This window comes from Zootoca vivipara, chromosome 14 (assembly GCF_963506605.1).
Source record: "Zootoca vivipara chromosome 14, rZooViv1.1, whole genome shotgun sequence".
In the NCBI taxonomy this organism is placed as follows: Eukaryota; Metazoa; Chordata; class Lepidosauria; order Squamata; family Lacertidae; genus Zootoca; species Zootoca vivipara.
Window position 1 is genome coordinate 44213578 of NC_083289.1, and position 14499 is coordinate 44228076.

Here is a 14499-nt window from a genome sequence, read left to right on the forward strand (position 1 = left end):
TGTTTTTGCACATCATGGGCAGAAGGCTTTTGAGCCACTTGCACTTTATATTGTAAAAAGGTAAAGGGGCCCCTGACCATCAGGTCCAGTTGTGTCCAACTCTGCGGTTGCGGCGCTCATCTCGCTCTATAGGCCGAGGGAGCCGGCATTTGTCCACAGACCGCTTCCGGGTCATGTGGCCAGCATGACAAAGCTGCTTCTGGCGAACCAGAGCAGCACACGGAAACGCCATTTACCTTCCCACCGGAGTGGTCCCTATTTATCTACTTGCACTTTGACATGCTTTCGAACTGCTAGGTGGGCAGGAGCTGGGACCGAGCAACGGGAGCTCACCCCGTTGCAGGGATTCGAACAGCCGACCTTCTCATCAGCAAGCCCTAGACTCTGTGGTTTAACCCACGGCGCCACCTGGGTCCCTTGCACTTTATATTGTACTACCAGTCTTTTACCTGGCATTGCTTGGGTACAATGCAGAGCAGTTCTGAAAAGTTCGTTTTATATTCATTTTACAACAACACCCCCCAAAGTACCTTTTCATACATCAGGTATTTGCTGGATAAAATCATGATCTGGCTCTTGGCCCATCCAGAGACTTGGTTTAAGGTTGGAATAGCACTGTGCACAGCCTCAGGTGAGAGAGACTCCAACTGGCTGATAGTTAGTCCCACGACTGCGTCCGAGAGTGACCCAAGAGTGTCATTCAATGTCTGGTTTTGCATGGCAATGTCAAGAAGTTGGGATTTGAGCTGAAACAGTTTTTTAAAAGTGTGTTAAAGAACTGATCAGAAGCTGATCAGAAGCTAAAACATGTATGCTTTCTGAGGCTAACTTTCCTTTGTTTGTCTGATCAATAGCAACATTTTCTAAACAGACATTCTCAACAGGTGTAAACACATAAAGGCCTGGGTTGCACACCACATTGAACCACAGCAGCTGTAGTTAGCAAAAAGGAATGTTTGCTGTGTGGAAGAGTGCTGGGCGTTCTTGTAGGCAAACTACAAAGTGAAAATAGATATACCCAGTTGTCTTGATAGTAATTAATGGAGCAGCAGAGATATTGCTCCAGAGTAGTGTTGGTGCATTTGGTCTGGCCATTGGTCTATTGGTGATATGCTGTGGAGAGCAGAAGATCAACATCCAGTAGATGGAAGCAGCTGTGCCAGAACCATGGAGTAAACTGGCAACCTCAATCAGATACAATGCTTTCTGACAGCCCATGTAGGTGGAATACATGCTTGATAAACAAGTGAGCTATTTACTTGTCGGACAGGATGCAAGATATGAAATGGGCCATTTCTGCAAACATGTTCACTGCTACCAGGAATGTACTGTGCCCACCTGGTAGGGAAAAATCTGTGACAATATCCAATGACATACTTTTCTAAGTCCCAGAGGGAGTTGGAAAGAGATGTAACAACCTAGGCCAGGCTTCCTCAAACTTGGCCCTCCAGATGTTTTGAGACTACAATCCCCATCATCCCTGGCCACTGGTCCTGCTAGCTAGGGATCATGGGAGTTGTAGCCCGAAAACATCTGGAGGGTTGAGTTTGAGGAAGCCTGACCTAGGCAGTTTGTTGGGTGGATTCTTGGCTTGCCATCAACTATCACATCTGGGCATAGTGCTCCATGTTCTTCGGAACCCACTGCCACCAAAATTCTCAGGTGCCCAAATGGACAGTCTTTTACAGAACCAAGTAACCAGCAGGCTGGCTAGCATGACATGACACTAAGCTCAAATTTCTGTCCCTTCCAAAGTCCTTCCAAAGTGATGCAATCATTCTAGCAAGAATAAAGTCTATACCCACCTTCTGAACATCAGCCTGGAAACCCCTCAGCTGGTTACATTTAATCATTTGATGAAGCAGTACCCGGGCCACATTGGCATCCATCTGTTCCAAACCATTGTAAAAACAAACCAGCAAGCCTAACCTGCATGAAAGAATGTGGAAGTGAGTTGGCAGCCTTCCCCTACTGAATGCCCATCACTACTGTGCAGCTGGGTAGCGCAGTGTAGTGGTTAAGAGACTGAGTTATAAACCAGAAAGTCCCTGGTTTGACTTCTGTTCAAGGGGGTTAATAAGGCTGCCCTCTCTTTTAGAGTTGTTGTAAGGCTCATAAGATGGTAAAATACACACAACATGTCTTCCATACTCTAAGTGCACTGTATATAAGTGGAACTGTTATATCGGGCAACCAATCAAACCAAATTATTTTGAATCAAATTACATGTCCAGAAAAATCACGTGACACAGCCCTTCTGGGACTGTACCACCTCAGTACTGTTGCATTCCCCCCCTTGATTTTCTTGTTTTATCTTTTTGGAAAATACGTTGAGGTTGCTGCTGCTGCTGTTTACAGTCAAGCAGTGTATAGATTTTATGAAATGAAATAAAAATAAGAGGACCCACCATATAACACTGTGGGGTCCAGAAGGAAACAGTTTTCCCATGACTTGATAACAATCCTTGAAACACTTAGCCTCATCTCTCTGCTCCTCACCACCATGCTCAACTTGCAAAAAATACAACCTTGAGAAATATGACTTGCCTATAGAGAGTTGAGGTGTTTCTCATATCAAATCCTGATGCATTTATTCTGTCCAAGAAAGCCAGCGAAAGATCCGGTGTGATATCATACACGGTGTCAAGCTGCTTTGTTGCATTGTCATAACTGATGAACAATCTCATCTAATTAGCAGAGAGATTAAAGGTGTGTTATCAGGACTGAACTCAGCAGTATACACTAAATTCATATTTCATATACCTACCTACATCCCCTCCACTGCCCCCACTTCCCTCAATCTCTGCCCAGCAAAGAAGAGCCTTGCATTTTAGAATGCTCTTGATAAGACCTGTTGCCTTGGCTAATTGGATTTAACAAGTTCTGTGTTCTAAACAGAACACTGTTAATAATAATAATAATAATAATAATAATAATAATAATAATAATAATAACAACAACAACAATAATAATAACCTAGATTCATATTTTGTTTTCTTAAGGAGATCTTACTTTTGTTCAATACAGTAATGCTTGTTTTATTAAACAATAAAAGTGTGTGAGAGCCAGTTTTGACCTCTTATAACTTCAGGAGCTGTTTTTTAAAAAGTAGAGATCATTGCTGTGGATTTGATTACTGCTAGAATCTTGCTCTCTTTCATGAGAAATCTCTCTCTCTCTCTCTCTCTCTCTCTGTATGTGTTTACTCAGAACTCAAACTGGTACTGTGATTGAAATCCAGAGCAGTATTTGGAGCCATAAGAATGACACCAACTGTGCCTTATATATTCCAAAAACCAATATTCAGGTGAGTACATCATCCTTACTTACCTCATTAGGGTTAATTTTTGTGATTTCTTCCAGTGGGAGGTGAACCATATATCTTCCTAGGATCCACAGGTTGTCTGCACTGACCCACGAAGTAGAATTCTCTGGTTCTGGGACGCCACAAAAGAAAAATGCTCATAGCCAAGTGAGCATCATTACTATTATAAACGAACCGAACAAGTTGGGCTTGCAACAAAATGTTACAGCGAGAAGTGCTTCTGTTCAGGGCTCTAGCCAGCCAGCCATGGCATTTTCAGTGTCCGCTCCTCCCAGTTTTCTGGCCAGCTGTCAGTAAACATTCTGCAACTGCTGTGCATGACCAGCAGTTTCCCTCGGATATTTTTTTTTTGGGGGGGGAGAGAAAATTTCTTGTACTTTTGCAAACCTTGGGGTCCCCACCAACACAACAAGCCTGCTGATACCCCCCAGACACTCTTGTGCATGGGGATCAGGGCTGGGTTTAGGTCTGATGAGACCCTAAGCTACTGAAGGTAATGGGGCCCTTTATACCGTGTTTCTCCTAAAATAAGACGTGCCTCTAAAATAAGCCATGGCACGATCTTTTAAAGGCAAAAATATATAAGACATCCCCCAAAAATAAGACATGTTGGGGGGTACCGGTACCTACCCGACCCAGCGGGAGCCGGCAAACGCAGCAGCGCGCGCCAAGCCCCAGCCCAGCGGGAGCCCCAGCACAGAGACGCGCCGAGCTCCGACTGAACGGGCCCCAGGACCCGGCAGCGGGCGGCGCACGAAGCCGCAGGAGCCGGCAGGAGCCGGCAGCAGCCCCAGCCGCGCCGCGCCGCACCGCCCGAAGCCCAGGGACCCGGCAGCGGGCTCAGCGGGCGGCGCGTGAAGTCGCAGTAGCTGGCAGGAGCCGGCAGCAGCCCCAGCCACGCCGCGCCGCCCAAAGCCCAGGGACCCGGCAGCGGGCGGCGCGCGAAGTGGCAGGAGCCGGCAGGAGCCGGCAGCAGCCCCAGCCACGACGCGCCGCACCGCACAAAGCCCAGGGACCCGGCAGCGGGCTCAGCGGGCGGCGCAAGAAAGCCCCGTACCATGCTCAATAAAAAAATAAGACATCCCCCGAAAATAAGCCGCAATGTGTTTTTTTTAGAGAAAAAATAAATATAAGACGTGTCTTATTTTGGGAGAAACACGGTATGTCCAGCTGCCCTTTGTCAACAACAAATTGCAGCTGTTTTTTGTGTTGAATATATGCTATATGGCAATTTATGGACCTAATAGGTATCTAAAGCCATTTGCACATAACAAAAAATATGCATTTTAACAAAGTAATTGTTGAACTGAAATACAATTAAGAAGAAGTGTATTAATGTTGTTGTTTAGTCGTTTAGTCATGTCCGACTCTTCGTGACCCCATGGACCAGAGCACGCCAGGCACTCCTGTATATATTAATAGTGAAATACAATTAAGAGGAAGTATATTAATAGTGAAATAATTATTAAGCTCTAACTTAAAATGATTGGGGGCCCATTACTTACATCATAGGAGCCTACACAACACAAAACACTGTTGCTGTATGTAGGTTTTATTTTATTTGTTTTTTATCTTCTATTTTGTAAATTTAGATCCAGGGGTTTTTTCCTTTAAATTTTCTTGGGGCCCCTAAGAGAGTGGGGCCCTAAGATATAGCTTGTTTAGCTTATCCGTAAATCCGGCACTGATGGGGATGGTGTCATTTTGCCAACATAAGGAACAACCCTTAGATAATTAGTTCACTATTAGTATACAGAATACAAAACCTAAAGTCAAAACTCAAGCAGCTGCATTTTCAACTTCCTTCAAAGGCAGTCCCACAGGATTACAGTAATCCAACTGAGGAGATCTACTCATTTCTTTGGACACAAGGTGATTGATTCCAAGGGCAGATTTCAACCAGCAGTGATCTATAGCTTTTGCTCTGGAGCCCTCTGCTGGATTCAGGTGCAGTTCTTCCTGCAATAACTCCTATCATTGATCTAGATATGCTGTGTAGACAGCTGTATCGATCCTTCCCAGGAATCAGTGTCCAGGATCCATATGTGCATTGGGAAACGCATTTCCCAATAACAGATTATCTTCTACCTCATTGCTATCTTGTAATTCTTAGACAATTGCCTACAATAAAGCATGGCATGAAAGTCACTGTTATTCCCCCAGAAAGATGAACAAGAGGATTTGTCTCTGAGCAGCTGGAAGAGGAGAGGCATGCAGAGGTCAGAGTAAGGATTTTGAGTGGAGGGAGGTCCATTTGCCGTCATTTGGCCACACACACCAAAGGGAAACTCACTACCAGACCCTCCAAGTGCCCTTCTTTTCCAGGGACAGTCCCAGATATACAGAAGCCATCCTAGTTTCTGATTTGATCCCAGAATGTCCCGCTTTTCCTTAGGGCATCTCTACTTTCATCAGAGAAATGTTGAAGGGTATGGAGTTATGCGACCCTTGAGCCAAGGAGATAGGTAACTATACAACCTTTAGAAGACATCTGAAGGCAGCCCTGTATAGGGAAGGTTTTTTAAAAAATATTTAATGCTTGATAATGTTTTTATATATGTTGGAAGCTGCCCAGAGTGGCAGGGGCAACTCAAGTCAGATGGGTGGGGTATAAATCATAAAATTATAATTACCTGTATTATTTTTTTTAAGGAATAGGACGTCCTTATTTCCATCGGAGAAATGTTAGAGGGTGTAGCCTGATGTAGCCTGGAGCAGGGTGTGTGGAGTGTGATTGTTAGGGTTGCCAGGGCTGACCTGAATTCTCCAGGTTTGCCTGCTCCCCCCCCCCACCTGCTTGATGGCAGAGGGAGGGGCTTGAATTGCCAAGTGGGCAAGAGTGCCTTTAAAAAGAACAATTAAGAAGGCTGTGCATGCAGCTTGCAAGGAGCTGGCTGAAAATTATTGCATATACCTAGGCTCCAGGGGCGTCTTAGCCATAGAGGCTATTGGCGCAAGGCGCCACGGCGCCAAGTTCTGGAGGCGCTTTGGAAGGCGCCTCTGCTATGCTGCGCTATGCCTGGAGACTCCTTCCTGCCGGAGGAGCAGCACTCAAGCCCCACCGGCAGCGCTGCCCTCGCCCACCTCTTCTTGGGCTGCAGGTGCCGTTGCAGGGAAGCCGGCTGCGAGCCTCCCGTTGGCGCTGTAGCCAGGGCTGCCTGGATGGCAGCGTCGCACAACCGCTTTGGCTGAGGAGGTGGAGGCAGAGGCGGATCACAGCTGGCGGCGTCCCCGCCCGTCAGGCTGCCCCCTCCGGTGGCTTGCCGTGCCTGGCCCTGCCCGATGGAGTGCGAGTCCGGCGTTGCCGTTGCTGGTCCTGCTCACGGCGGGCGAAAAGCAGAAGCCATGGCATGGCGGTGTTGGGGGGGAGTGGCGCCTCGGAGGTTTTCCGACTGGGAAAGGCAGAGGCCGGGCGCCGGAAGGAATCTCTGAACCACGGCGCTGGATAGGCTTAAGACGGCCCTGCTAGGGTCACTGACATGCTATCAGAAACTGTGGTTGATGCTTAGTGTGTCATGCTTAATGACATCGCCAGGAACTGCCTGCCCACCGTGACATCATTGGGGGCTATCCCCTGTGGCATCCCCAGAGGCTGCTCCTAGGTTTCAGGTTTGGGCTCTGAAATCTCAGGGTCTGGGGTGCTCTTGGCCCAGCAACCCTATTGATGGCTGAATGAGAGACAGCTAAACCCTAGAGAGTGAGAGGCTAGGGTGAAGTCTTCAGGTTCAGGGGACAAAATGGCTGCTGTATCTAAAAGAGCAGAGAGAGAGACAAAATGCCCTCTAGTCTAGTCAATCCCCATTGATGGGTAAAAGGCACCTACATCAGTTCCAATATATTCACTTATGGCGAGAAACTTTTTCCATCCCTCCTTTGCTCAGAGAGAGTAAGTGGGAGGGTGGCCAAACTTGGCATCCAATTAAATTTGAGCATGTTCAAGCAGGGTAGGGGGTGTCAAAGCAGAAGAGGCAGGGCCAGTGGAATCAGAAACTCAGGAGCATTATAAATTTTTGAAGGGGTATTTCCTGAGATTTTTGTAAGCACCATATGGGGAACATATGGGGCATATGGGCGACACTCTGGTAAGCCCTTAAAGCAGTAGTTCCCAATTAGTTAAGTACTGTGGACCCCCTGTTTCTCAAGAGTCAAGCCATGGACCCCCTACTTTTGAAAATGTTGATATCTCTCTGGTAGTTTTTGTTATGGGAGGGGTGCCACGGACTGCCTGGGTGGGTTACACAAAACCCCTGGGGTCTGGCAACCACCAGTTGGGAACCACGGCCTTAAGAGATGTATATGGCACCTGTTGGTTGCTGATATTCAACCTACCACTGGTATTGTAGGATTTTTGAAGGATCTGTGTCATCCAGTTGTATAGAGCCTTTTGTGCATTTGCTCCTGTTCTGTCATACAGGTCTCTGAACACGGTTGATCTGAAAGAGAAAACCAGCACATGATGGATGGATTTGATTGACTTTTCTTTCATTAGCCTGTCAGCCAAAATTCTCCCTCCCTCCCCACCCTGCTCTCACCCTTAGTCAAAAGATTCTAAATTTGTGAATTAAATCACCCAGCATATTTTTATAGGAGTGAGGGTTTGCTTTGGTTCATTTGCTATTCATATACAGTGGTACCTCGCAAGACGAATGCCCTGCAAGACGAATTTTTCGCAAAACGAATGCATCTTGCGATCTGTTGGTGACTCGCAAGGCGAATTCGTTTTGTGAAAAATTCGTCTTGCAAATCGCAGTTTCCCATAGGAATGCATTGAAATTTAATTAATGCGTTCCTATGGGCAAAAAAAGAAATTGCAATGCATTCCTATGGGAAACTGCAATTCGCAAGATGAATTTTTCACAAGATGAATTTTTCACAAAATGAATTGACTCGTGGAACGAATTAAATTCGTCTTGCGAGGTACCACTGTAGGTTATTTCTATACTGATGTTGGGTGGAAATGTAGCTTGGATTTGATTCTGTGTTTGGAAGATGAATGCTTTCATGTCCTTATTCACCCGCCTCTGTTATTTCTCTATAAGGAAAGCTTTTGTCCTGTTCGGGACAGACCTTATTCATGGGAAGAGGTAGTGTCATATGATGAAGGGTTTGTTTGGACGATGCCTGTGGGTCCCCCTCCATACCTGTCGTTTTTATATCTGTAAGATGGGTGTTTGTATTAGAAGGGGCTGCTGAACTGGTCAAACCAGTCTCTTAACGGGCCTGGCCAAGTCTGTTAAGCCCTCCATTTACATGTCAAAAGTGTTGCTCAAGTACAGATGTGTTGCCATAGCAATTACTGGCTAGAGTTGCTCCCCTTTCACCTGGCTTGATGCCATGTCATCCAGGAGAACAATACTGTATATCAAGACCTGGTCTTCATTTAGACCTGGTCTGGAAAGCTGGAAGCTGGAAAGAGGCACAGAAGCTTGACTTGCTCACTGTGCTGAAACCAAAACTATGGCTTTGGGGGCCCACCCTGAAAGCCTAATGGGGAGGCAAGATATGTTGGGTTGTTAATGCTGTGAGTCCTACCAGCTTATGCTCAGGTTGTATATATGTGTAAATAAAACTAAATATATTAAAGACTCCAGTTTCCCAAAAAATATAAAAACACACGGAGACATCAGTGAGGCTTATAATGCTGATGCCAGGCAAGCGTCCTTGGTGAGGGTATTCTAGGACCTTCCAAAACAACAGCAAAATAAACAGATATGATAGGTAAAGGTAAAGGGACCCCTGACCATTAGGTCCAGTCATGACCGACTCTGGGGTTGCGCGCTCATCTCGCATTATTGGCCGAGGGAGCCAGCGTATAGCTTCCAGGTCATGTGGCCAGCATGACAAAGCCGCTTCTGGCAAACCAGAGCAGCACATGGAAACGCCGTTTACCTTCCCGCTGTAGCGGTTCCTATTTATCTACTTGCATTTTGACGTGCTTTTGAACTGCTAGGTTGGCAGGAGCTGGGACCAAGCAACGGGAGCTCACCCCGTCACAGGGATTCGAACCGCCGACCTTCTGATCAGCAAGCCCTAGGCTCAGTGGTTTAACCATAGCGCCACCTGGGTCCCTAAACAGATATGATATATCAGTCCAATTTTATAAAATAAAACCACTGGTTGCCTTGAATTATATACAGCCTGAAAAGTAACTTACAGGTTTCGAAAAGCATCTTCTTGCAGATCGTTTGGGAGCCTTGCTATGGTGTGGAGTTGCAGGTAGGTCATTGATGATGCCTGAAGGACCTGGCTTAATATGTCCACACATTCCACAGCGTTCAGCATCAGGAAGCACCTTTCCAGAGTAATAAGGAACAACGTCCTGTTTCCTCCTGGACTTTGGAAAATTCTCTCTCTTATGCCAGCCAGATCGATAACAATATTTCCCAACTCCTGAAATGAAAGAGTGCAGCTGTATCAATGACTAAATAAAAAAATTCCTTCAGTAGCATATTAAAGACCAACTTTATTTTGGTATGAGCTTTCATGTGCATGCACACTTCTTCAGATACACTTGAAACACTTCAAACACTTCTTCAGATACACTTGAAACCTGTAACAGTATCAATGGCTGTTAGTCATAGGACGTGGCCATGCAACAAGCCATTGCAGGTGCTCCAGCTAGTCAAGATCTTATGCCACACACACCTCTTTAGATGGGTAAAAAGGTAAAGGTAAAGGACCTCTGGGCGGTTAAGCCCAGTCAAAGGTGACTCTGGGGTTGCGGCGCTCATCTCGCTTTCAGGCCGAGGGAGCCAGCATTTGTCCACAGACAGCTTCCCGGGTCATGTGGCCAGCATGACTAAATCACTTCTGGTGCAACAGAACACTGTGACGGAAACCAGAGTGCATGGAAACGCCGTTTACCTTCCTTCCACAGTGCTACCTATTTATCTACTTGCACTGGCGTACTGGTAATGATGAGGCTGCCACCAAAAAAAACACAATGACATCAACACTGACTTGCAAGTAAGGAAGAGATCGGGCTAATAATGGCACAGGTTCAGCAGCAAGCACAAGGTCCAGAAGTCAAGGTTCTGAGGTATATGAGCAAGCCAGGAGGTTCATAACTGAATGGAAGCTACAAAGATGTCCCAACAGTTGACATGCCCCCTCCAGCCAAGCTTTTAACGGCCTGTAGACTGAGTGAGCTCAGTCATGGGGCTCTCTCACCTTACGGGTCTACTCCAGGTGGCCACCTGCACTCCCTCTAGGCAGATGCACCTGATCCCACATCCAAAGGCTGTGCCTGCAACTCAGTCACAAGACTGCTCTGCCTCCCTGCCTTCAGCTCTGCTGCCACCTACTGCTGTTCAGACCTCCCTCTGGCTGGTCAAAGCTCTCCTCCTTCCATGCTGAGGCTCCATCTCTGACATGTAGAGGGGAGCACCTCTCTCCTACACCCAGTGATGGCACCACTGTGTGTAAAAGAGAATCTAGGCCAATACTGCTCCAGTGTGCAGCATGCTTTAACCAAAACTGATTTACCAAATGCTCCTGCTTGCTGCTGAAGAGATATTTCATTGCTGTTTGAAAATGTGGATGATTCATCTGTCGAAACTCTGACAGCAGCACTTTGGGGTGGTATAAGAGGTTGCCCAGGTAATTTTTTATAGACACCTGAAAAACAGGGGAGAGGGGTGGGAGAGGTTGGATAAAGCTAATTAAAATACAATTCATCTTGGTTTTTTCATGCACACTTTGCACACTGAAGAGAGACACGGCCATAGATCGGGGTGAGGATCAATTTTTTTCTGCCAAGGCCCAGGTTCACATCTGTCAAGGGCTATATCAGGCATCTCCAAACTGCGGCCCTCCAGATGTTTTGGCCTACAACTCCCATGATCCCTAGCTAACAGGACCAGTGGTCAGGGATGATGGGAATTGTATTCCAAAACATATGGAGGGCCAAAGTTTGGGGGTGCCTGGGCTACATACTAGAGCTAAAAGTGAGGAGGGCACTCCTTCATATATATTTTTCTGCAGTCCTCTCTCTCTCTCTCTCTCTCTCTCTCTCTCTCTCTCTCTCTCTCTCTCTCTCTCTCGGTCAATGGTCTGTCTCAGTATAAAGTAGCTGGCTACCCTCCTTGCTATGCTATGAATTCTCCCAGTGAAGAGTTCTGGAGAACTCAAATGCTTCCTGGAAATTTGGGACATTGCCGTCCGTCATCATATAGGTATTTGCCCAACTTTGAGGTCTGGAGTTTAGGAATGTTTATTTTTTAAAATTTATTCCGCCGCTCACCACCACCACCAGCCCCCCCCCCACTGTACTGAAATATTTAGTAGCAGCGATATTAGAGTGATGCAAACCTGTAGGCTGCTAGCAGTAATTTCAATATCCTGAGCATGAAGGCTTGCCATGATTTGGTTAAGCAAGTCAGTTGTCCACATGTTAGTGCTATAGAAGAAAACGGGGGCAAAAAGAAAGTATATTCATTAATTTGTTCTGAAATGATACTGTTTCTTTAACTAGTACATCCTCATACTAACATAGTTATATAGTTTGCATAACTAGGTACTTTTTACCCTTTACAGCAGGCATGCCCAACCTGCGGCCCTCCAGATGTTTTGGCCTACAACTCCCATGATCCCTAGCTAACAGGACCAGTGGTAAGGGATGATGGGAATTGTAGTCCAAAACATCTGGAGGGCCGAAGTTTGGGCATGCCTGCTTTACATCATTGATGTTTGGATGTCAAGTGCCATTTTGAATCCAGGTGGTGGGCCAAAACGTGTCTTTGGTGTGACTTTGCCCCATTTTAACCCAAACTGGGCCAAAGTCACAAACCTCACTATCCATTTAAAATACCACTTTTTTTGTTTGTTTGTTTCTACAAATTCCCAGGTAGCCCAAGACAGTCTCCAATATTCTACTATACAGTAAAGAACACTAATCAGATGTTACCTTTGAAAGTGAAGTATATCAAGGAGAGCTAAAAAAGAAGAGGGGGGGGGGATAATCCAAAAGGTTAATACTCTCTTTCATATTACTGTATAACGTGGATTTTTAAAATAAATGCAAATATAGTCCGCAATTACCATTTAGATACTTTCCAGCTATGACGTCTTCCTTTAAAAAAAAGAGACAGAAGAGGACACGATGTATGCAATAACAGGGATTATGGAATGTAGCTAAAAATATCAAGTACCATAAAAATACTGACCACGGTTCTTTGCAGCTGTGGAGGCAGCTCTGAAAGAGGAAAACAGTACAAAAAATGTTAATAGAAACTGCTTTGACTGCAGTGCTGTACGCGTACTGACCTGGGAGCAAGTCCCATGAAACTCAATGGAGCTTACTTCTGAGTAGACAGGTATAGAACTGCGCTGCCAGAAACACAGAAACTAATGCTTCATGAACATTGTACATATTAGTGATATCTGCTAATACTGTATTGGCCCAAATATAAGCTGCACTTTTTTTCCAAATTCCCCCCAAGTCGCTGAATTTTAAAGGTGAGGCTTATTTGCGGGTGCGGCTTCTATTCGGGCCAATACGGTATAATGCAATTCAAGTAAAGTTTTGGGAAGGAGTCTAAGGTGGGCCAGAGAAATTAGATCATATCGCAAAAGATTCTGCAAATTTTTTTAATGATAGAAAAAGAACACCCAATCTACTACAGTGGTACCTCAGTTTATGAACACAATTGGTTCTGGAAGTCTGTTCATAAACTGAAGCGTTCATAAACTGAAGCGAACTTTCCCATTAAAAGTAATGGAAAGTGAATTAATCCATTCCAGATGGGTCAACGGCGTTCGTAAACCGAAAATTCATAAACCGAGGTGTTAATAAATTGAGGTTCCACTGTATATATATTTTTGGAAACTAGTTTGTCTGTCTGTCTTCCTGTCCTCTATAAGTTTGTCTGCCTCTCAATATATAATCACCAAACTTGCCACAATGACTCCTGATATGGGGAAGGTGGACTGTTACCATTTGGACACTCGGTGCTATTTTGAAATGTGAATTTGGTATGGTTTCTCCCATTGGCTGGGTCTCTGGACATCGTTGCCAAACTCAGCATGAGGATTCACAAGTTAGGGGTGGCAGCCTTCAGGGTTGCTTGCATGCCGGGCGCCATTTTAAATCAAGATGGCAGACCAAAATGTGACTTTGGTGTGACTTTTGCCTGATTTTTGGCGTGATGGGTCCAAACTCACAAATTATACTGTTAAAAAAAACCACAGTATTTTGGGGGTTTCTACAAATTACTGTGCAGTGCCAGTAATTGCAACTAGCAGGAAATAATTCTTTTGAAAATTAGCTCTGTGAAAAAGACATATAATTTACACATGTAAATATATAATTTACACATGTAAATGTTCCTGCTCAAAAGAACATCTCATCTCTTAAACACTATTCAGCCTTTTAAATGAGGGCAGTTAAACCCTCGGTCTGTTCAGTGGAATTGCCACCATTTATTTATTTGTTTGTTTGTTTCCTAATTCCTGAATAGGATTGCACTGCCCTTATTTTAGTAGGAAACTTGCTTTATTTTCCTCAGTATTACAGGATTCCACTTTAATAGGCCGTAAATTTCTTCATAGACAGAATATCTCTGTGACATGCAAAAGCATTTCATCTTACCTTGACTGATGTTCTGATGACTTGAAGCCTCTATAGGATTTGTTAACATCAAGAAGAAAAATATCCTCAGGGTTGGGGTCATTTTCCCTGTTGCTTTATGGTGTTGAGATAGCCAGAATACAAAAAGAAAGAGGAAGAAAGAGGTTTCGACCAGCTTTGTGATTTGAACAAAATAATATCTGCATTGCTTGTTGCCATTGTAGTGTTGCCTGATTGTAAAATTTTGGTAGTTTTTTAAAATTATTGTAGCAAATTTAAGAGCTTGGACACACACACAGTTTTTTCTTTCGATGCTTGATGTTAATATATGTTACTCAGGCTCCATCTGCACAATACATTTAAAGCGGTATCATACCACTTTCAATAGTCATGGCTTCCCCATGGAATCCTGGGAACTGTAGTTTGTTAAAGGTGCTGGCCATTGTCTGGAGACCCCCTTTCCCCCCACAGAGCTCTAATTCCCAGAGCCGTTTAACAAACCAGTCCCTTTTCTCGTCCTACTAATCCAAGTGGGCACCAGCCACCACAATCCCTTTCTCTCTCAAACTGGAGGGAATATCTATCCTAAAATGGTACTGGCCATCTG

General features: G+C 45.1%; 1 protein-coding gene across 1 annotated transcript in view; it reads right to left on the reverse strand.

Annotated features, from left to right (window-relative positions):
- Positions 1 to 13995, reverse strand: part of OTOA (otoancorin) — a 44108-nt gene extending 30113 nt beyond the window's left edge. The window contains exons 1-12 of the mRNA XM_060282795.1: positions 13914 to 13995; positions 12490 to 12518; positions 12365 to 12395; positions 12231 to 12258; positions 11636 to 11723; positions 10811 to 10942; positions 9480 to 9715; positions 7655 to 7758; positions 3331 to 3431; positions 2548 to 2687; positions 1806 to 1929; positions 531 to 746 (exon numbers count right to left, since the gene is read on the reverse strand). Coding sequence (XP_060138778.1) covers positions 531 to 746; positions 1806 to 1929; positions 2548 to 2687; positions 3331 to 3431; positions 7655 to 7758; positions 9480 to 9715; positions 10811 to 10942; positions 11636 to 11723; positions 12231 to 12258; positions 12365 to 12395; positions 12490 to 12518; positions 13914 to 13995 — 1311 coding nt within the window. The remainder of the gene's footprint in view (positions 1 to 530; positions 747 to 1805; positions 1930 to 2547; positions 2688 to 3330; positions 3432 to 7654; positions 7759 to 9479; positions 9716 to 10810; positions 10943 to 11635; positions 11724 to 12230; positions 12259 to 12364; positions 12396 to 12489; positions 12519 to 13913) is intronic.
- Between the last annotated feature and the right edge of the window lie 504 nt (positions 13996 to 14499).